At 42.5% G+C, this 22,602-nt stretch overlaps 2 protein-coding genes across 4 annotated transcripts; one reads left to right on the forward strand and one right to left on the reverse strand.

The window, feature by feature from the left end:
- Nucleotides 1-831: 831 nt before the first annotated feature.
- Nucleotides 832-11,124, reverse strand: BTF3L4 (basic transcription factor 3 like 4). Of its 2 annotated transcripts, none has more exons than XM_064455095.1 (6): nucleotides 11,105-11,124; nucleotides 9,453-9,516; nucleotides 8,415-8,528; nucleotides 6,029-6,230; nucleotides 4,210-4,269; nucleotides 832-3,321 (listed from the first exon to the last, which is right to left on the reverse strand). In XM_064455095.1, exons 2-6 carry the CDS (start codon nucleotides 9,504-9,506, stop codon nucleotides 3,275-3,277), a joined length of 477 nt encoding a protein of 158 aa, XP_064311165.1. In that variant the 5' UTR covers nucleotides 9,507-9,516; nucleotides 11,105-11,124; the 3' UTR covers nucleotides 832-3,274. The 2 variants fall into 2 exon arrangements, with proteins under 2 accessions (XP_064311165.1, XP_064311164.1); XM_064455094.1 differs by lacking the exon at nucleotides 11,105-11,124 and adding an exon at nucleotides 10,758-10,899.
- Nucleotides 11,125-11,360: 236 nt separating this feature from the next.
- Nucleotides 11,361-22,394, forward strand: TXNDC12 (thioredoxin domain containing 12). 2 transcript variants are annotated; one of them, XM_064455093.1, is made up of 7 exons: nucleotides 11,402-11,645; nucleotides 13,735-13,795; nucleotides 19,462-19,514; nucleotides 20,244-20,317; nucleotides 20,856-20,925; nucleotides 21,015-21,098; nucleotides 21,543-22,394. In XM_064455093.1, the coding sequence occupies exons 1-7, from the start codon at nucleotides 11,555-11,557 to the stop codon at nucleotides 21,620-21,622; spliced, it is 513 nt and encodes a 170-aa protein (XP_064311163.1). In that variant the 5' UTR covers nucleotides 11,402-11,554; the 3' UTR covers nucleotides 21,623-22,394. The 2 variants fall into 2 exon arrangements, with proteins under 2 accessions (XP_064311162.1, XP_064311163.1); XM_064455092.1 differs by lacking the exons at nucleotides 19,462-19,514; nucleotides 20,244-20,317; nucleotides 20,856-20,925; nucleotides 21,015-21,098; nucleotides 21,543-22,394 and adding an exon at nucleotides 15,483-17,623 and having other exon boundaries at nucleotides 11,361-11,645.
- The last annotated feature ends 208 nt before the right edge of the window (nucleotides 22,395-22,602 follow it).

Here is a 22,602-nt window from a genome sequence, read left to right on the forward strand (position 1 = left end):
CTTCAGCAGTTCTAAACTCAACCTTACCCTTCTTAAGCTCTTTTCAAATATTTCTACATAACAGAAGTTAAAAAGTTCACCTGAACCCTATTTTTCTCAATTTTATGTTAAATGCTCTTTTTATATCAACTCCTTCCACCCTACTAACACTCAACTCTAAGCTTATTTTGTTAAGAGTGTTGCATTAGAAATCCCTTACCAGCACTCAGTACCAAGTCTCTAGCATCACTGGCTGTACTGTAATCTCTGCCATCCATCATACACAAGCTTTTTTTTTTTTTCAGAGCAAATGCACCACAGCTGCAGGTTTTTTTTTTTACAGACTTGCTCTCCTGCCCAAGAGAAGCCAGCCAGTCCCAGGCTTCCCTAGGAAGAAAGGAAGGGACTGGGAAGAATCCAGACTAGGAAACTACACAAATCTACCAGCACCCAGAGCAAGATGACTAGCATTTGCTGTCTTACACATTTGCCAAGTTCCTGATTCTTTGGTCTTCACTGATTCAACTTTGATTCTCTCATATACAATCCAAGAGATTTTTCAACTTACTTTCTGCTCTATCTTCCTACTTTCAAATCACTGCCAAGTTCCTTACTACATCAATATCTTAACTAGTACCTTTAACATATCAACAGTAGCGAGCAGGTAACCTCAAGAGCTTCAGAGGTATAGAGGTTATTGTGCTTCAAGCCAAGCAAAGAACATTTTAATATTCACCTTCATGTGGGGAGTTTTTATTGTACCAACAATCCCCAAAACTACTTTCAGCATTTCCATCAGCACGTACAAACACTGTTTGAGTTATACCATGAATAAATACAAAGAAAAAGAGCTTTTCTCACAACAGCCTTAATGGGTTACTTTTAATTAAAACCAGTTTAATGATTGATAAGCTCTAGTATTTCCAGCAGCAAATTGTAAGTGGTTGACTGTTTCCAGATACAGTGAAAAAAACCTGAATATAACTACATAAGCTAGCATTAGTTTACTGCTCGCCAAACACAGAAAAAAGTGAGGGTTTAACATGTAAATTGTCATGACCAAGAGCAAGAATTGAGTGTTTTGTAGGGATCAGAAAATTCAACTATATAAACTTACAGAATCATTGTTTCCAATGCTTACTCATTCTCTCACAAAATTAGTTTTGACATACTTCCTACATCAGAAACCAATAAGCATGGATTTTCAGTATACGATTAGTATTCAGGGGGAGGGGATGTCCCATAAACAAACTCGGTACAGTTGCTCCTTTGAAACGTTCTTCACTCATGCCCCTTAAGCAAATGGAAGAACACTGCAAATACCTGTTCCCTAGTATCCTTCAGTTGCTCTCTGAGCTTGCAGAGGCAGGAAAAGGCAATTCAGCATGCCTGTGCACACATTATAAGGAAAGATATCTTCATTAAAAAGAACAAATGTGCCTGCAGCTGTTTTAAGGTTAGCCATACAACAAATCAAAGCTTCATTCAACACTAAAGGGAGAGTAGGAGAGTGTGTATGAGTGTGTGAAATCCTAAAGCTCTGACAGGATCCTCCCCAGCTCTGCTATATCTCCCTCAGCCACTGTCAGTAAGGATGTAGTGCTATTTGAAACAGCTGCTGCATCCACCTGTTGTGCCTCAGCTACTGCTGGTGGGAGGAGGAGACAACACACAAGAGGGAACATTTCCTCTTTTGTACTGTTGTTTTATTTTGTAGTAAGATCCATGTAGTATATAAAATATAACAGGAAAAACTGAACAAAGCCTACAAAATGAATGGAAAAGTTCAGATGACAAACCACCACAGCTCTGCTTTCGTGGTTTTATGATGATGTCACCAGAACTCATGTACTGTTTACCTTTTATTTTTACAGTTCTCTAGCATATGAACCTACATAAGAAGCTGATATGTTCCAATTAAGCCATAATTAAGTGACAGATGTAGAGAAAAAAAACAGCTTTCTTAAGCCACAGCTGCCCTTGACACAGGTTACAATGTCTAACTATACCGTAATGCACATTATATCAAGAACCTCAAATAAGCCTCTGAGAAAACGGGTTCACATTAAGCATTTTAAAGAAAGGACATAAATACTGCACTGTACCAACAGTACCTCCCAATGTCCTCCTTACGTCTGAGGAGCATTTGTGGTTTTTAAGAAGCTACTACATAGATGACACCAAGCCTAGAGGTAGGTTATTGGCAAAGGTAAGTTACAGGCAAAAAATAAAATATCCCTTTAGAGCTAGTCATTGCACAAACTGCCCAGCAGGAAGCAAGGCAAAATGTCAACAACTCTTTCCTCCCACCTTAAACACTGCTCACATGGTGCATTTCATTTAGTGCCATAAGGATGACAGTGGATCATCAGCTGCTAGTAAATGCAGTCATGCCAAGAGAACAGCCTGAAGTTATTCAAGCAAAAGTCTGTTACTGTGCAAAACTGGTGCACTGGACTGTTACTAACTAGACCTCCAAGTTTAGGAAGTGACCTGACGGTTGAGAACCAAGGTGTCCGTTTCAGTTTCGACATGGGAAATACACTATGCCATCAACAGGAGAACATACTGCTAGGCCTACATGGAAGGAGTCAAACATCAGCTTGTCTCGGAAGGATAGAGAGACAAGAAAAAAAGTTGAGAAAGATGGGGGGGAGGGAGCACACTCTTCTGAGACCAAGTTTTCTTTTTTAAAAAGTTACTGTACCAACCAAGCCAGTAGAACTGCTTGCCTTCAGTGTCACCTAGGATCAACATAAGGTTGATAACAATTATCATGTGTACATTCCAACACATATGAGAAAAATCTGCAAGCACAATAGCTAACAGCAAATTAAACCCAAGTTTTAATGGTATAATGCCTCCAGGTCACAAAATGTGGACAAAATTTTAATCTTAACTATCTTCTGTGCACTATTTCGTGATAATCAAAAAGTAACAAATGCTGAAGATGAATTTTATTTCTACTTCCAAAGGAAAAGGGGAAAAGGTTAAATAAGTGTTCTCCAATTTGTTCTCCACTATATGTACACCCACACACATACACACACGCACATGCACACACCCCTCAAACTGCACTGACATTTCTTTTTGACCAGAGGAGTAGATCCTGGGAGTAAGTGCAAAATGCAAAATCAACTGACAGAAAATGCTGAACAAACAGCATCATAAAAATACAAAATATTTATATTACTGAACTATTAACAGATGATGTTCTCTGTTTCTTTAAAACTTTGGAACCACATAGCTGATTTCTTAAATCTAGTCCATGCCAGCTTCCAGAACTATTAATGGTTTAGTTAGCTTCATTCTTTGATGCTTCATCAAAGTTTTCTACGAGATCTGAAAGACATGAAGATATTTAATACAATAATGCCCAGTAACATTACCTTCATAAGGTTAATGAAAATGCATATATTAAGTATAGTTAAGAACTACCTCTTGTATCTACATCATTTTTTATGGGCAGATTTGAAAGGGCTTTAGAAATTAGGGTTTGTTCAAACATACACAAAGAACTAGAAATGCAGGAACAATTAGAAGAGTGGAAGGTCTAACATGAAGTGATTAAGATCTGATTTTCAGAAGCACTCTACTAGCTGCAGTTGAGTCTTGAGCCATCAAGATTAGGCAACCATTAACTGTTGCACTCCAGGAAACAGAAAATTTGAGAGAACTGAATTTTTATGCAAGGTCACAAAGAAATAAACGAGTTCCAAAGTAGGGGGAATTGAACCTCTGGGTCCACCAGTTTGTTCTTTTAGCTAATACACCAAACTGATGGATATAAAAGATTGTGGCAATTGATAGACTGTTATTCATTAAGAACTTGAAATATTTATTTACCACAAAACTTTCAGACACTGACATTAGCTTTATTTCTTCTACTACAGAAATAAAAATCCCCACCCCAAACTCTGATTTAAAGACAACCTGATGACTATGCCAATCATGTCATTTTGTAGACCTAAACCCTATTTGGATATTTAGATCACCTTTTCAACCTCCCTGAAAGTATTTTAACCTATTTTCACTTAAGAATTAAGCAATTTGCACAAGGTAAACTTGTTTTCAAAAGGTGCAATCCAAAGTCATCAATATTTTAATGCTGCCCAGTATATGGAGCCTCCCTTAGCAAGTGAGAAGTATAATCACATCAAGAGCTAAATACTTAAATGCATTAATTGAAATATTTATATATTAAATGGACATAAATGTATATGTGCCTACCTGGGACATCATCGTCTTCTTCATCAATATCTTCAGATTTTGGTGCTTTACTATCCAACACTATAAGAAGAAATTTGGTGCTGAGTTCTCATTAAACAGAATTAGGGACAATCACACAACAAAGTAGAAGACATACAGGTGAAAAAAATAACAGATTTCCCCAACCCCCCCAAGTAGTGACAAACACACAAATGTCTAGGTATCAACAGCCATCAGCATGACCAAAAGGTCGACTTGTGAACATTCTTATACCAAAATATTAGCACAGCTATTTTCAAATGCTATGGGGTATTAAGGCAGAGCTAGCAAAAGATCAAATGATACAGAAAAAAACACAAGTGTGGTTAAATCTTCTAACTGAAGTAACATGCTTCAATGCAACAATAACATGGTACCAATCAGGGACCAACATATCATGGTGATTTAATTACCAAGAGGCCAGCACCGTAGAAAAAAGGTTTCCCATAACAAGGGTTCTGCATCAAACCTAGTCATGGAAGTTTGAACATGCTGCAAGTAATCCAGAGAAATGCAAGAACTTAAAAAATAAAAGAAAGTATTTCTCATTGGTCTGACTTCCTGTACTATCTAGAGAAAGCACAGTAAGTACTACTGGTGCTGAGATTGTATCAAAGAAATGCACTTATGATGATCCATTTTTAAAACGTGTTTTACATATTAATACTAGTAAAAAAATAAACCTTCTACTTTCAATTAAAATCTGAACATGAAAGTAGAAGTTAAAATTGATTTAGGAGGAATAACTATTTGTTGAAAATATTAGTACAGGTAATGTATTTTCCAATTCCAAATACAGACAATTGCAACATGTCTGATTAGTCTTTTTAATGGCCATAGCAGTATAAACTGTATAAATGTGAAAACCAGAAATTTTTATGTCCAATTTCACTGGGGCTTTACATTAAGAACTAGTTTTTGGCAACATACCATACAAAACATGAACTCTGATACAGCTACTTGTAATGAAACATGTACCTGTTCTGCAGTCTAAGAAAGCTTTTACAAATTCTCAAAGTCAGACTGATTACTTGCATACTTTAAAGAACGCTCATGTTCTAACATACACCATTGGAAGAATTAATTTAAGAATAGATGGAAATTTCAAACTTGCTTAGGGAGAACAGTTAAGACTTGTACAAAACACGCTACAGTGCTTCCTGGAGGATGGTGGTATTCTAAAATGGATTGTCACCAGACTCCATTTCTTCACTGTAAAATTACAGTAATAGTTATACCACATATACACACACACCTCCACCATGCTCCCATAGTTTTAAAATTAGTAGAAAAATAAAGAATCACTTTAAAAAACTTTGGTTATTTATTCTGAATCAAACCTTTGATTTAGAATTAATTCTAAAAAGTCTTGGTTTATTTCCAAATGGAATTAAACAGTAGAAGATAAAGAACATGTTTCTTCTTTATATCCACAATGTTTAGAATGAACAAAGGAAACAATCAATTCCCTGAATAAAAGAACCTGTTGAGTTTTTCCCCAGTAAAAATTTGAACTTGCTTTCTTAAGTATTTTGTCATACACAATGGTACACCTGGAGTCACAGCATGCCTGACTCAAGGTTTTGATTGTTGTTTTTTTTTAACCCAGGGCCTGCCTATATAGACTCTCGAATCAACAACAAAAAAATTCCCCCCTCTATTTCCACAACAGTGGCAAATAAATAAAAGCACATTTGCTTTTGATCACTAAGTCACACATGCTGCTGTTAGATTTGGGTTAAAACTTTTAGTTCTTCATATGTTCTTTAAATCAGTGGTGAAAGATTCTATGAAGACCTACCTTGTCTTGGGAATTGTTCAGCTAACTTCCTGAGACTTGTTAAGCTGTCAGCACCAAGCTGGCTTAAGATGCCTGGAAGCATTTCTGTGATCGGTTTAGCCTCTGCATGACCAGTAATTGCAAAAGTGTTAGCAGAGAGGGAAGCTTGAACCTTGGGGTTGTTGAAGTGAATAACTGTTCCATCATCTTTAATCATGTTCACCTGTTTAAACATATTAATAACATTTACCAAAATGTTGCAGCATCTTGTTGAATATGCATGATGAACTATTAACTCAAATCTAGATTCAAAATATTAGATTTAAAAAAAAAAGACAAAATTAGTACTCCTCCTAGAGGATAATGCAGCCATGATAAAAGCATCTGGAATTAATACCACCTAAACTTGGAAGTAAAATATGAGTTAATATTATATGGGTTCGTACATACTATATGAAAAGGTAGAATAAGAGCTTTCCGTCATAAAATACACTTATCCAAATACGAAGTGATAAATATGCAAAGATTGTTAAAAATATACATGAACTGTATGAAAACATACAAAGGCAAAACCACCCATAGGTTATTAGCCTGTAAGACATAAACGAGTTAGTATCAGGAATGTTTAGAGGGAAAAGAACCCAAAACCTTCAGCTCCGCGGTAACTCTTTACAAACTAAAAGCTCTAACAGAAAAGCCTTGCCACATCAGTTTAAGACATGACCATTCATAAATAACGTTTTCTTGATAGATGACACAGATACCGTTTCAGCAGCAGAACTTGCAAAGGCACAACATTCACAACCCGGCCTACTTGCTGAAGCTGCCCAAGGCAAGGATACTTCCTGCACATACACACACACACAGAACTCAAGGTTTATGTACTAACTGCACTAGAACAGGCTTCAGTCCCTTCCTAATAATTCCACAATGACTCTTTTAAGACTAAGTACATCATACAGTGTTCCTGCTCTCTTCCTCCTCCCTGGTCTTCTGAGTCACCAAGAATTAAGTTTTACAGCCAGTATAGCAGCCTGCTTTGCTCCTACTGTCAAAGTTTATACTGGTGTATTTGTGCAGGGTTTATTTTTGTTGGTTTTGGTTGGTTTTTTTTAAACTTAAATGGAGAGAAAACAGGAATTTGGGAACTAAAGAGGAGATCTGAAATATACAAACGTACAAAATGTGTTTTTAACAGGAAAACCTTAAAAGCCTCTTTCAAAATCACACAGATGAGCTACTAATGGTTGACTTAACACTACTAGCCTCCCCAAACTATCTAGACAAAATCAGCTTGTGTCCACCTGAATACAACATACTGCTATTATGTAGCTAGCTATCAAGGTAGAAGCATACTGCATTATCTTCCTTCACATCAAGGCACTTAAAATCCTTAATAACTGTGTCTGAATACAGACCTTATGCTCTGGCGGGGTGGAACCCCAAACAGAATAAGAACTGTGTCTTTCTCTGGGTTTGCATAGCTCAGCATATACATATCAAGCTTAAGTAAATGGACAAATGGAATTGTTTCTGTAGCAGAGGTATGAAAGCTTACAGGCAAAACAGGCTTGTACACTGAATCTGTATTTGCCTTCAGAAGGGAGGCATGCACTAAGTGACTTCTGGAAGCACCTTGCAATCCTGCGTAAATTTATCACAGATTAAATATTATGCTTCTTTAACCAAGTACTACAGTAACAATAAGTTCATGATGAAGGAACACCTCCCCCTCCCATGTATAAGCATCACTCGCTAGTGTTACGGAAAATGGCAGTGTTTCAGTTCATATGTTATAAATGTAAACTAGATGTATTCAAGGAATATCCAAAACCTTTATATTCCCACTTACATTAACAGAGAAGCTGGTTCTGTAAAGTCTTTGCTCTCTTGTAAGAAATGTCATCTCCTGTGACTACCACACACAGTTCAGGTTTTTTTACTGCATTAAAATTACCAGATTTTGGAAATAACAGACTTGCAAGTTCTTACTCCAGGTATTTTTATTGCTTTCTTTATATTCTGCACCACACCGCCCTTGCTTTAGATGTGGCTGCACAGTACATGTGCATTTTTCTCCTTAAAGTAAATAATCAAGTTCATGAAGCCAAGAATCAAGATAAGGCTTGTTTTGCAATGAATGTAAGACACACATATGACAACTTACTAGCTTCTACAATCACTATCTGGCCAGCAGAACCTTCTCCCTTCTTTCTCTAGGTATGCACTCATTAATGTAAATGAGACATCAATCAAATAACTTTACGTATCAGTAACCAGAACTGTAAGTTTTTGAGGGGAAGGGAAAACTGTTGGTTAAAAAAAAAAAACAACAACAGAACAAACACAACCAGAACACCACAGTGAATTTCCTTTCAAACAGGAAACACTTATTTTGTCACTATACCTCTTCAATGCCAGCAATGTTATTTACTGCCAGTTTTTTGAGGGAACTCTGAAGTTTTTTGTCATCAGCTGTAGCTGTTCTGTGCACCACCTTCTTCTTTCTGCGGGCTGTTCCCTGGAAAAGAGTCAAGACACAACAGTCAGCTCTTCTCAAAATCTCACAGCACTTTTAATTTTTGGAAGTTGTTATTGCACTCTGAGCAACATATCTGTAAGCTATGAGAAAGCTCTGTAGTCAAAAATGCTTTTCAACTTATTTCGTCTTTACCTGCAGCTTTAGCTGTCAGTCTCAATTTTAAGGTTTTTCTCAAGTGTAGAAGACCAAAAAGACACTGACCAACAGCAATATTTTCCCCTTCCCACAGGTATTTATAAAAATATTATTTACTATTAAGCAATATATAAGAGCTTCCCCAAGAACTTAATTTTTTTCTAAGATGAAGCAGAAATACAGGGATTTAAAAAGGTCACACTTTCATAACCAGGTCATTAACATTTTTTAACTGTTCCACAGATAGCAATTTTGGAGTTCCTACTCTGCAAACTTTTATACAACCCTGCCTACAGTTAGGAGATAAACACCCACACTGAACAAACTATATGTTGGGGTTTGGGATTTTTTTGTCATATTAGCTACCTGCTGGCTCAGACAAAAAGGAACAGCTCAGTGCAGAGTCAGATAAGCCCTGGAGCTGGCACAAAGGGAGGAACTCCCCAGAAGGGAGAAGAGAACAGCAGAACTGGAACAACCAACAGGTAAGCTTAGCTTGGGTTTTCACAGGTCACAACAAGTCACTGAATTAAAAAGAACGCTTACGCACTGTGGAAAGCGCTCATCCAGTAGTTGTGAACTGGAAGAAAACTGCATTTCAGTTAGCTGTACTACAATACAGACCACACAAAAAACTTACTTTTCAGCCCTCAAACATATGTATTTTTTCCCCTCCCATTAAGCCTATGTTTTAAAAAACAAATCTCAGACATTTTTCTTTCAACTTGTAAATTACAGGTAACAATGCACCTCTGCTGATTTTCTTACCTTTCCTCCTATTCGGACCTGCGCTTGAAGCTTGGCCAGTTTTTCTTGGTTCATAGTGCTGTGTCTAAAGAATAAGAATGATACACAAATACAAGTTAACTGTCAAAATAGTAAGAAAAAGTTTTCCACAGTCCATTTTAAAAGTACTCTCAGAATTGCAACGGGTTTTTAAACTTAGAGAAAATTTACTGAAACAGTGCATCACACAAATACACATAAACAAAAAGCTTTAAAGCCACAACACCTAAAAAATACAAAGTGGTCCAGGAGCAGTCCGTTCAGCTGAAGTGTCTGTACCACAATAAGGCAAATCAACAGGACATCTGATTTTGCATCAGTCTGAGGTACTAACTGTGAATTTCCAAGTATGCTAGTTTACTCTTGGAACCATTTCACTAAACTACTAACTCAGAAGAGGTCCAAATCAGCACGTACAGCACGAGTGCTTCTAGGAAGACAGCTTCATCTTCAGCAGAGTCCAGGGAGAGACTCGTCACTACACTACTTTGAATACTATTTCCAAATAATTAATCTCTGATACTTTTAACTAATGAGCCAACTCCAAACTCGGTGAAGTCCACGTCTTGACAGATCTCCTATGTGACCCTCTGGCAGCTATTCATTCAATTCAATGACTGGGAAGTTAGTCTAGTGGTTTCTCCAACGGGTCAGGTGGGACCTTTAAAGCCTGGAACACCTGAAAATCTGTAATGGGTGAAAAAATACCCCAAGCCTTCCAACACAAGGAAGGCATTTCGCTGCTCTGCCACAAAAAGTCATCAGTGTCCCCCTGAACGAAGGGGAAACTCCCTCTGCATTTGCATTGTGCCGGGGAAGCGATGGGGAGGGGGAGACGAGGCTCCCGCGAGCGAGCCGGGACCCGGCGAAACCCCAGCACCGCCGGGAGGCTCACCGCACGGACAGGGACCCCGCCGAGGAGGCGGGAGAAGGCGCTCGGGCCGGCTCGCTGGCCACCCCCAAAGCGCGGGGAGCGGGAGGGAATAAAGGCCCACTCCATCAGGAGCCAGGGCAACCCCGCCTGGCCCAGGCACCGAGGCCCCAGGGGGGAGTCGCAGGCCACCGAAGCCAGGGCAGACCCCACCACACCGCGTCCCGGCGCACGGCCTCGTTCCCGCGTCCTCTCCTCGGGGAACGGCGGGCGGGAGCCCGCGGCGCCACCACGGCCCGGCCCGGCGGATGGGACGGGACAGCGCCGGGCTACCGCGGCGCCCCAGGGCGGGGGCGGCAGGGGAAGCGGAGGCCATGCCGGCGGAGCGGTGCCGGCGGGCGCGGGGAAGGTCTCACCTGAGCCCGGCGGATCCTCCGCAGCCCAACACGCGGTGAGAACAAGATGGCGACCCAAGAAGGAAAGAGGGGCGCACAGAGAAAGGAAGCTTCGCGCCACGTGACGGCACCAGCCCACTCGCGGATTGGCGCCGCCGCGGAGTCACATTTGCATAGCAGCGGGGCGGGGAAGGGGCGCGGAGGGGGCGTGCGCGCGGCGCCTCCTGGGAGTCGTAGTCCCCGGGGGCTGACAGGGACGGGCGTCCCGGGGCGGAGAGCGGCGCCGAGTAACCCAAACCGGGACGAACGGCGGCGGCGGCGGCGACCTCCCCCCTCCTTCATACATGGGTGCTTGCTCTCGGTTTTACCTTGCAACCAGCTGGGAAACTCGTAAAAGCAGCGGGACAAAAGGATTTATTTGGGAGTTTTTCCGGAACCCACCCCTCGCTGCCTGCTCCCGCCGGGCTAACGCTTGCTGTTGTTCAGGAGAGTACCCAGGGGTGACCGAGGTGTTCCTGCCCCAGAGGCCTCAGCTACCTGCGAGGAGCCGAGCTCCTCTGACCGAGAGGGAAAAGAGGTGATCCCCCCTCAGAGGGCCGGGGAAAGAAATCCCCACAGCAGCAACCCCCTTCCAAGCCGGGAGGTGAGGGCGGCGCACCGCCCACATCCGCCTCACATCACTTCCTGGGCTTTGAAAAAAGAGGGAGAAAAAAAAAGAAAAAATAGGAAAAAAAAAAACCACCTAAGCTGTTCCGGTCCCGTCTCGGAGGTTTACGCTCCGCAGTACACGGGGTGCCGCCGCTGCCCGCGCCGACACCATGAAGGCTCAGCCCGCGGCAGCCTCCATCCTCTGCCTGTGCCTGGTGCTGGCGGCCCCCGCAGCCTCCGCCGCGGAAGGGCTCGGAAAGGGTCAGGCAAACGTTTTCTTCTGGCTTTCCTCTCAACTTTTGCCGTTGCCGTGAACGGGTGCGCCGGGACCGGGCCGGTTCTCGCAGCCGGCAGCAGCGAGGGGACGCGGGGGCGGGGGGAGGCCGGCCTGGCCTGGCACCGCCGCCGCGGTTGGAGAGAGATCGCCGCGTTTTGACTGTAAAGATGAGGGGGTCTGTAAGCGATCTTTGCCGTCGCGGTTCTGTTCCGGCTAACCTCCCACGAGTTTCCCTTTCGAGGGGCCCCGCTTTTACGTGGTGAAGGGCCGGGAAGGGGGGGACGCAGCCCCTCAGCGCCCTGCGCCCAGCCTGGTGCTACGGTGCCCTGTCAGCCCTGCCCAGCCTCTGTCGGCCCTTGGCAGGCGATGAATGGCTCTTCCCTCCCGCCCTCAGCTTCCCTTTTCCTTCATGACCGCTCCTCACATCTCTGGCCCGCATAAGCCTCCATATGTAATTGCCTTGGCTAATATCTTTATTCGGTCAGGGTGCGCAAGGGCCCTCAGAGCTTCACCCCAGGTGGTGGCTTTACACTATCTTAGAGATAAATCTCTTCCAGGCTCGTAGTAACACTGTTTGATCAATGACAGCAAAGCTTTGTGGTGTGGATCGCAGTCATTCCCCTTTTGCTTTACAGTTCATTCCTCAAAAGACTTTCATTCAAAAGAGGCACTCCGTAATGTGTTGTGTAACACTTTTAAAAACATACTGAAGCTTACCACAAAGTGGGCTTTGGTTTTAAAAAAAGAAAAGCTTTCAAAAAGCATTTCCTAGCTAGAATTGAAGGTTTTCCCCATTTTAACATGTTGGCCTTTGAATGAAGTAGCTGACGTGTCAATATCCTGTGTAGACATGACTTCTGCTAATCCAATTGCTTTTTGCTCTGCTACGTTCAGCTGGTACAAATGTGGTCTCTGCAGCTCATACATGTCTGTGATTGGACATGGATGAGGCATCGCCACCTTACTGCTAGCACAACTAAATATTTGATGTGTTGCATCATATATGTTCACAGTTGTTAGGTAATAAAAATACTGTGCCAACTGTTCAAACCTCCCGGATGCTGCCACGAGGTTTTGTTGACCCCGTTCTTGGCTTTCTCCAGCTTATTCGCCACAGTTGTCTACTGGAGACAATGACCACTTTCCCGTGTCAGTGCTGGGCAGCCTGTGGCTCCTGATCCCTGAGTAGCTCCCAAAATCTGCCCTCCTCAGCACCCTGGGCACTGGGGGGTTGCTGTCTAATCCAAACCCTCAGCATTGGGAAGGGGCAAGCCGGGGCTGGTGTTTGGTCATCCAGCAGAGCCCTGTGTTACTGGAGCAGATATGCAGATCTCTGAGGAGGCCTTCAAAGGGAGTTCTCCTACAAACAGTTCCCAGACCTCCTTCGTGTCAGCTCTCCGCATGGCTTTCAGCCATGTGAGGGTAGTGCTGCGTTGGCTACCAGGCCAAAAAAAATGGCAGCCTGTGCTTTACAGTTGTTAAACGTATGCTTGCTCACTCTTATCTCAACTGATATAACGACACCTGTTATCTGGGTATGGAATAAATTATTTCCTGCATTGATCAGTCACTGTAACATTCAGACTCTTTGATTAAACATTCTTACTCTTTGATGCTAATTATCTAACCGGTAATAGTTTTAGGGAAATTAATGATCATATGCTGGCCTAGGAATTTTTAAGTTTTGTGTTAGTTCACATTCAGTGGGATTTAGGAAGCTGAATGCTGACATGTTTAATTTGTCACTAATCAGTTAATAGATGTTCAAGACTGAAAAAGAATGGGGACTAATCAGAAGGCTCTTCAATTTTAATCTCTGTTTGGGGAATAATTTTGTCATTTGCATATATAAAAATATTCATGAGTATGGTATGTTTCTGTTAATTAATTTCAGTGGGATTCCTCATAAGTCTGTGTAGGTTGTAAGTATTTGCAGAAGTCATTCTGAGATTACAGTTTGCTTTAAAAAAAGAATATAAAATTAGTTTAAAATATTCTTAAGGGTTGGACTGTTTTCATCTGTTAGTTGACATGTTCCGTTATGCAGCATTTATAGACCATTCTCTCTGGCAGGTTTTGGAGATCATATTCATTGGAGAACACTAGAAGATGGGAAGAAAGAGGCAGCAGCAAGGTATGTTACCTAGCTTTAGAGAAGAAAAGTGTGTTTAGAAACATTCACAAAGGTTCTGTATGGCTCCTAAACTTAACCACAGAAAATAGTAATTAACAAACATGGAGGTGGTTTAGGCAGCTGTTCAGATCTCTGTTGCTTATTAGAGAGGAAATAACAGCGTTTTGTTAACTTTGCTGAGGCACCACCTAGGTTTAATGATTGAAGTTCTAGCATGTCTTTGAAGTGAGAAGAAAATATTGAGTATTTATTGTAGTAAAAAAAGGTACAGATCTTAAACCTGCAAATGCATGTTTAAGTAGTATTCATCCCCTCAAAATCAGCAGTGCTAATAGCTTTCATAAAATTCAGCGTGCATGTGTAGATGAGGCCTCCGTGTGAGATGAGGGGTATTTTGTTATCATCTACAGAAAAAATTTGAAAGTTTCAAACTGTAGTGAACTGTTAAGTTGTTGAAGTAGAACCTTTTCTGGGTTAAGCTTAAACTCTAGATAGAACATTCTCTATGAAAAGGTAAAAAAGTTACATTTTGACACATTTTTTTCTCAGAATTTCTTCTGTTTCCTGTTAAAATGAGATAAGGAAAATTGTACGCTTATAATTGCTACTTGTGTTTTTAAATTTATAACCTAGATCTGACAATGCTGCCGTTAGTGGAAATTCATTATGCCTTCCAGGTTTGCTGTTCAGTTGAATTTTGCTCTCAAACCCGCTGAGTTCTGCACTCTAGTGTGGTCACCAAATTAACCCTGATGGTACAGTTCAGAAGTCTTACAAGTGTTTATACTGGATATTTTAGCATTTATTTGATATACCTGTCCCAAAAATGGACAATTTCACTATTTGCACGAATAAATGTAGCATTACTTTGCAGCGGAGCAGAGGAAGCTTTAAAATGAGGCAGAGGGAGGTGAGCTCTCAGGTTTAGGCAGGGCGAGTGTTTCAGCTCAGAAACAGCCTCAGAGCAAGGGAGAGGCATCAGAGCCAGTGGTCGAGGAAATGTAAAGGCTTCGTATCAATTTCCAATTCTGCAAGCAATACAATCTGGCTGTGCTGGGGATGCTGGAGGCGCCTTGGCTTTGGATTCCGCGTGGGCAAGGGTGGGGAATCCAGTGTTCGTCTGTTACTGGGTGTCTGGTTCTCGGGGGCAGCCTCAGTACGATCGCGCTTTTAAGCAGAACGCCCCACGGGAGGGTACCCAGCGCCCGGCGTGACTCCCCACACCCGTGGGCGCCGCCGCGCTTGGGGCCGTCGGGCCGCGCGGGGGCGGCTGCGGAGGGCCCCAGCAGTGCCCGGGAAGGAAGGCGGGAGCGGGGGGAGCGGGGCCGCGAGGCGCCCTGCGGGAAGTTCCCACGCGAGCCTAGCCCGCCGGCAGGGCCTCAGGCCGCGGCGGCTCCGGCTCCGGCGGGGGCGGGGGCGGGAGAAGCGAGCGACCCGAGCGGAAGCAGTTGCCGCCGTCGCCGTCCGGGTCAGCATGGCGGCGGGGCGGGCGCGGGGAGGAGGATGCCGCTGGTGGTGCTCTGCGGGCGGCCGGGCAGCGGCAAGAGCCGGCGGGCCGCGGAGCTGCGGGCGGCGCTGGGCGGGCCGGAGCGGGAGGCGCACGTCGTGGCCGAGGCGGAGGGCGGCCGGGCGGCGCTGCGGGCCGAGGTGGAGCGGCGGCTCAGCCGGCGGGACGTGGTGATCGTAGATGCGGGCAACGAGCTGCGGAGCATCCGGTACGAGCTGTACTGCGCGGCGCGGCAGGCGGGCACGGCGCGGTGCCTCCTGCACTGCGCCGGCGGCCCGGGCGGCCCCGACGAGCCGGCCTTCGAGGCCCCCGACCCGCGGAACCGCTGGGACCGGCCGCTCTTCACGGTGTACGGGGAGGAGCCGCTGCCGCTGGCCGCCATCCGCGCCGCCCTCTTCGAGAGCGCCCCGCCACCGCCGCACCGCGCCACCCGCACCCAGCCCCTGCAGTCCAGCAGCTTCCTCCACCACCTCGACCGCGTCACCCAGGAGGTGCTGGCCGCCGTGATGGCCGCCCAGAGGAGCGGGGCACAGCCCGGGGAGGTGGTCCGCGTCCCCGGCGTCGCCGAAGGGCTGGTGCTGAACCGGCCCGTGAGCATGGCCGAGCTGAGCCGTCTGCGGAGGCAGTTCATCAGCTACACCAAGATGCAGCCCAGCAACGAAAACTTGCCCCAGCTGGCCAGCATGTTCCTGCAATACCTGAGCCGCAGCATTCAGTGAAGCCTGGCACCTGTGCCACGCGCAGGTGTGTCCCAAAGTACTTGCAACAGTAAGAACATGCCTGCCAGCCACAGACCCCACAGAGCCTGGGTCCCGCCTATTGCATATAAGATCATAGAATCATAGAATATCTCAAGTTGGAAGGTACCCATAAGGATCATCAAGTCCAATTCGTGGCAACAGCAGCTCTGGGAAGATGGACACCATGTTGATGCAGTGGCTAAGCAAGGTGTTTTGCTAAGAGGATCTGTAGGGATGCTGTTGCCCTGCCCCCACATTCTCCCCACTTGCATCTTTCAAAAAGGAGAGCTACTGTTGCATTCCCAAGCAAGTGAAGTCTCCTATGGAGACCTAAAACCCAGTAATCAAATAGTGTCTGAACAGGAAAATGCAAAAGGTGGGGACCGTAGGGAAAACTTTATCCCTCCATATTGGCATGTGTACGTCTTGAATAAGAAGACTGTTTTTCCAAGGCTGTCTCCAGATGATGTCAAACTGCAGAAGAGACTTCAGGTCCAGAACTGGAACAGTATTTTTAGGATGTGACTGTTTCAGAAAATCCTACTGAACGTAAGAGACAGATTTGCAAACTCTGCAAGGCAGAAGGGGGCTGGCTTAGCAAACTCAAACCTCTCTGTTTCGGGTTTAACAATAAAATGTGTGCCTTAAAGGGAGTAAAGTCTTAATTTACCTGCAGGACTATTTTATTGAAATAACTTGCTATGTCTTTTCTCAGCAAGGTCATCATTAAACACCTTTAAAAACACTTAATTGTTTAAGAATCGGTGCTCTCATAGGAAAAATGAGCTAAAATGACTGTCTGTTCTGGGTGAAGCTCTCCCATAAGTCTGTACCAGCTGTGATGGGTACCTTAGTTTTGAACTTATTTTCAGCTAATTTCAGTTTTTGCTATACTGCATACATAACTTACATAAACTTCACTTTCTGATGAATGCTTCATCCCTTACTTTAAAAAATTGTGGCTTTTGATTTTAATTGTGTGTGTAGTGCGACCTGGGAGGAAATCATAAAGTGGGGCAGGAAGTGTTACTTCAATTACAGTGGCTGTTTATCTGACGTACCAGCTCCTATGTGGACTTATGCATTGCAGAACTGAGAAATGACTATGAAAACGTTTCGATGTAAATAAGTTTATTTCCCCAGTCAAATTAAAGAGAATAAAACTGAGAAAATACATCCAGTATCTCTAAAACTTCTCTGAGTTCTCACTGGCCAAGAGTTGGTATTTCAGGACTGCAAGCGCTTCCATTTAAAATCTGCTTTGAAATCTTTTAAAATTAGTTAGACTGGATGTAAGGAAAAACTTTTACAATGAGGGTGGTGAAACACAGGCGAGGTTGCCCACAGAGGTGGTAGATGCCCCATTCCTGGAAACATTCAAGGTCAGGCTGGATGGGGCTCTGAGCAACCTGATCTAGTTGAAGATGTCCCTGCTCACTGCAGGGGGGTTGGATAGATGACTAAAGGTCCCTTTCAACCGAAACCTTTCTATGATTCTATGATCTCTCTTAACTAAAACAAAAAAAAAAGTTGCAGTACTGATTACCAGTATTATATGAATTCTGACATGAAGCACTGATCCTTCATAAGAACAATATGTATTTTCCAGACTTAAATCAGCCTCTCCTCAAGAAAGAGGCAAAATCATGTTGGACTGTATGGAAACAATGAAAGAAAAAGTGTGTTTTTGTCATCAGGGAGAGGATGCTGAAGCAATACAAGCTTTACTAGGGAAATGTATATTCTTACTCCTTGCTGCAAACAGAGTCCTATGTGAAGATGATACATATTGGTTAGTTATAAATGGCAGACTTCTGTTTGAACTAGTGTAAATATTGTTTCCTCTCCACCCTTTCCTGGTTCTGAAGGCCAAAACTGAATGCAGCTAAGTAGACACATCCTTTCATATCTATCTTTAGCTAAAGGAAAAACTTGTACTTCAGTTCTGTTAGTAATTAATTTAGTTGCTGTCATGTGCAAAGGTGTTTGTAGTTTCTCTGTTCATAAGAAAATCACTTCATTATTAACCCCCAAAATGGTAACAGGGTTTACAATAGCAGAAAGCTTAAACTTTGCTTTGCTTGCTATATCCTGAAAGAAGTATCTTATAGTGTGTTCTCTATGTGTCTTTCTTGATCCCTTCTTTTCCTTCACCTAGTTTTAGACTGTTCTTACTGTTCTGGAAGCTATATCTTTATTACTAGCTTCCGTTGGATACTCTTCCACAGCTTATGGGATTTATTGGTAAGGGAAAAGGGGTGAGATACCCAATTCTTGTTATTCTTGTTCTTAGTCTTTCTTAGTTTATTGCCCTAGTTAGCTTTCACCAGTTCAACTGCTGGGTGATAGAAACAATGAAAGTATTAGGAAGGACTTTCGCATGCAGGAAGCATGGAGGTAAGTGGTGTAGTACCTGGATGTGCTCAATAGCAACAAAAGTCACCTGTAGTTGTATAACTTTCCTTATTAGAAAGGTAAATCTGATGCAGAATAGTCAGGAGCAGTGAAGTGGTGGATTAATGGCATTTTCAGCACTAACAACAGGAAATAATGTGAAATTCGTAGTGTCTTTAAGGCCTCTAATCACATAATGCAGCCTGAATATGTTGTAAAGGGACTTGGACAAATTGAACTTGGTAAGCTTGACTTTGTCAGAAGGTAAAATGCTAAAGGGTTTTTTGAAGAACAGGGCTAAATAAAACACCTCAGGGCAATGGAAACTTAACCTCTGTAGTATAGGTAGTAAAGGTTAACTGAATTATTTGGGAAGAGAGAGAATAATAAAGAATAACTTTGGTCCTTTTGCATTGCCCTTTATTTAGGCTGCAGTTCCATGCAGCCCCCCACCCCCATCCTGGCACTTACTGCATTTGTCACAGGTTTGTTTCAGCATACCAACATGTAGGAAACTAGCCTGGCAGCCAGAGGGTTTGCTAGGTTATTGCTCAGTGGAGGGTCTTAGTCACAGGAGGTGACTGAAACATACAGACTGTAGTGGGGAGAGGGATGGATGTATGACTCATCCGCTGGATTGCCTTAAGCAGCCATGAAAATCCATCCTTAGATGTCTCAAGCAGCTGGTGTCACTAACTACTTCCAGTAAAGAAACACATGACTAGTTGTGTATCAGAGCAAATCTAAACTAATAAGAGCAAACCTTCCAAATATAAGGTCTCCTCCTGTACAAGAGCAGTTACTGGCTGGCAGTTATAATAAATTATTACTATGCGTGTTTTAAGATGGGGAAAACTTTTTGCAAGGCAACCTTAAAACACAACAGAATCTTTTTATATCTCTCTCATTTTCTGTTACATTTAGCCTTTGTAGAAGTCTTGACTGTAATCTTTCTTTAAGAGTTTTTTTTTTCTTTAAGAGGTTTTTTGTGTTTTTTTTTGTTGGTTTTTTTTTTTTTTTTTTAGTGGCTTGCCTCTTATGGTTATCATCCACAAGTCTTGGTGTGGAGCTTGCAAAGGTAAGTGTATTTAATACTAGAGCTTGCTGAAATTTCTAATGAACTTTAGTGTACAAATCATGTAACCATGAGAAACATGAACTTCGCATTCAAAATGTAGCTAACGGTATTTGTATTTATTTCATTAAGAGCGGTATAATATTGCACCACTTTACCTCTAGCACTGCCAAAAGCCAGCCATGCCTAAATGCCAGCAAAGTAACAGCTGTAATGCTGCACTGCTGTAGTGGCTGCAATTTCTCCCGCACTTGGCTGTAAAAAATGGAACAGAAGTAATGATCTTCAATAATTAAGAGTAAATAGCCTTACTTTCATCTGGTGGTTCTTTGAAGGTAAGACTTTGTCTCTTTCAGTATCACAAACAAACAAGCTGGGCATAATTGCTAAGCTCAAAGGATGAGCTGGTTGAGTGAGAACTGGTGGTTTACAGCAAGCTTTTTGCTTCTGTTCCATTGGCTCAAATATGACTATGTATGTCTTTTGGACAGGATTCATCATATGGCTGCCCTGCAAGGATTGTTTCAGTTACCTGCTGTTCTGAGCCTGGCTTGAACAGTTTGATACGTATATTCAATTTACTCACTGTTTATTGAAAAGTACCAGTTCTCCAGAGGGAGGAATGAAGTTAGGATTTTGATGCTGACCTGAAAAGCTGAAATCTTTTGAATCTTTTGCATTGTCTTTATGCATCTCTTCTTTTTTTTTTTTTTTTTTTTCCCCCTTAACTAGCTTTAAAGCCAAAGTTTGCTGAATCCAAGGAGATTTCTGAACTTGCCCATAATTTTGTTATGGTCAACCTTGAGGTAGGCTGCCCTCTGATCTGTATCCATGTTGGAATCGTACTTAACTGGTTGCATCCTGTTTTGTGTACATCCTGAATCATGCACTCCTGAATAGGTATTCAGGATTGTCTGAGAAGCTGGTTGTTTTAAAAATATTTTTTTTCAGTCTGGTTATTTTAATCGTGTTTATAAACCTGGCTCTCTGTCATTGTTTCTTCAGCAATTTGTACCTTGCATCATTCTGTTGCCACAATAAAGGAATTTATATTTATTCTGTCATGACATATCAAACATTCCTACACCAAAGCGGAATGTTTAATGCAAATTGGCAGAACAGAAAAAAAAAATTATTACTTTCACAAATTACATTTGTTTAGATAAATATAACTTACTTTGCTTTGAGAGTGGAAGATACTGCAGTTACCTACTGCCTGTTCAAGGTGTAAATTGCTCAGGATAAATGGGATCTGAAGGCAATAGCTTGTTTCTTTTAAATGGGTGCTGTGTTTTTTTAGACACCTTTCTAATGTATTCCCTCTGGTCTGTCTTACTTTCATAGGATGATGAAGAGCCAAAGGATGAAGCCTTTAGTCCTGATGGAGGTTACATTCCCAGAATCCTTTTCATGGGTAGGGCTTCCACAGCTGTTTTATCCACTCACAGGACTGTGTTCTTGTTGTTACCACCTAAATTTCCTGTTTGATTTCCTGTTTCATAGACCCCAGTGGAAAAGTCCACCCAGAAATCATAAATGAGAAAGGAAACCCCAGCTACAAGTATTTCTATACCAATGCTGATCAAGGTATGTGCAAAGTAGTTTGAAGTGCGTTTTTAGAGAGATGAAACTCTGGGTGTGTCCTGAGTGAAGGGCACACCTTCACTTTTGAGTGGAGAAAAAATATGATACTTTATAGCATAACTGGGAGCTGTTAGATACAACGTGAGTGAATGGTTCTCTTATGCCTTGAGAAACCACGTTCAGAATCACGGTTCACCTTAATACCTGCTATAATGTCTACAGGACCTAAACTTTGTCTCCAGTTGTGGCATGGAAAATCATGCCATTCTCATGATCCAGCTACAAATAGTTGGGGAAGGGGCACAGGACTGGGTTGGTTTTTTTTCCATGGGTTAGTTTGTAGATCTACATTCTGTAACTGTTATTTTAAAATACTTTCATTACCAGGGCACCTTGATGTTTTCATTTTGGGATTAATAGTTGCTGTCTCTCTGTCTAATCTTCCAGTTGTCCAAGGGATGAAGGAGGCCCAGGAGAAGCTAACAGGTGATGCTTTCAAACAAAAGCACCTGGGAGATGAACTATAATGACTACACTGAATTGTGCTTTTCCATCACTTCAAAACTCTAAAAGGAAATGATTAAACAGATCAAGAATGTAGATGCACTGGAGGGACATAATTTTCCTGTCAACGGTGTTAGGTTAAACCTTGTTTGGAGTTCACTCACATACATCAGTTACAGTGTTACCTCCTCCTCTGCCTGGCAGTTTGTACCATAATGGGTATTTTCAACTAGGTAATGTGTGAACGCATCAGTTTATGTGTTTGAGCAACCACTAATATTTGGTGTTAAAAGGGAGGTGCATAAGGCAAAACATTATTTGAGGACAAATGGTGCGATTGGAATAACTAGAAGTAGCCAACATTTTGACACTTAATCAGGGTTGGATCCCTCTTTCTCCCTGGTATTTATGTGATCCCATTGTTTTTACTGGGGATTCCTATGAATGGGGCATGTTCCTGGGCCAGGTGTTTTCTAGACATCCCAAACCATGAATTCTGCCACTAAGCCAAGTAGAATAAATTTCATGAATGTCCAAGTAGCATGTGAAGTTATTAGCCCTGCAAACATATTTTTGTGTAAAACTGTGTGATTCATCTTTATTTGCCTTTGGTCAGAAATTTAACTTTTTCCTTGTACATTCACCTTTTGATTGTTTTGTCAAGTGAGGGTGGGTTAAGTTGAAGCTTTACAGGGGTTCCCCTTTTATTCTTTGAATGTTTTTTGGCGAATGCCTTGCCATCACATTGTACTGTATTTTTGTACCAGGGTGAAAATTAAATCTTTTTAAACATAAGCATGCAGACAGTGTTTTGTGATAAAGGGCATAGCTTTCCATTCTTAAGGGTGGCAGAATATATTTTTGTTAATGTTGCAGTGGTTATTAATGTTTAATGTCACAGCTGAAGGTTTCTCCGTTTTATAATTAAAAAACAACAGCTGTTTTTCATGTAATTGTAATTCAGCCATTCTTACACTATGTATGCTGCTGAGAGCAGAGTGGT

This window comes from Phalacrocorax carbo, chromosome 6 (genome assembly GCF_963921805.1).
Source record: "Phalacrocorax carbo chromosome 6, bPhaCar2.1, whole genome shotgun sequence".
In the NCBI taxonomy this organism is placed as follows: domain Eukaryota; kingdom Metazoa; phylum Chordata; class Aves; order Suliformes; family Phalacrocoracidae; genus Phalacrocorax; species Phalacrocorax carbo.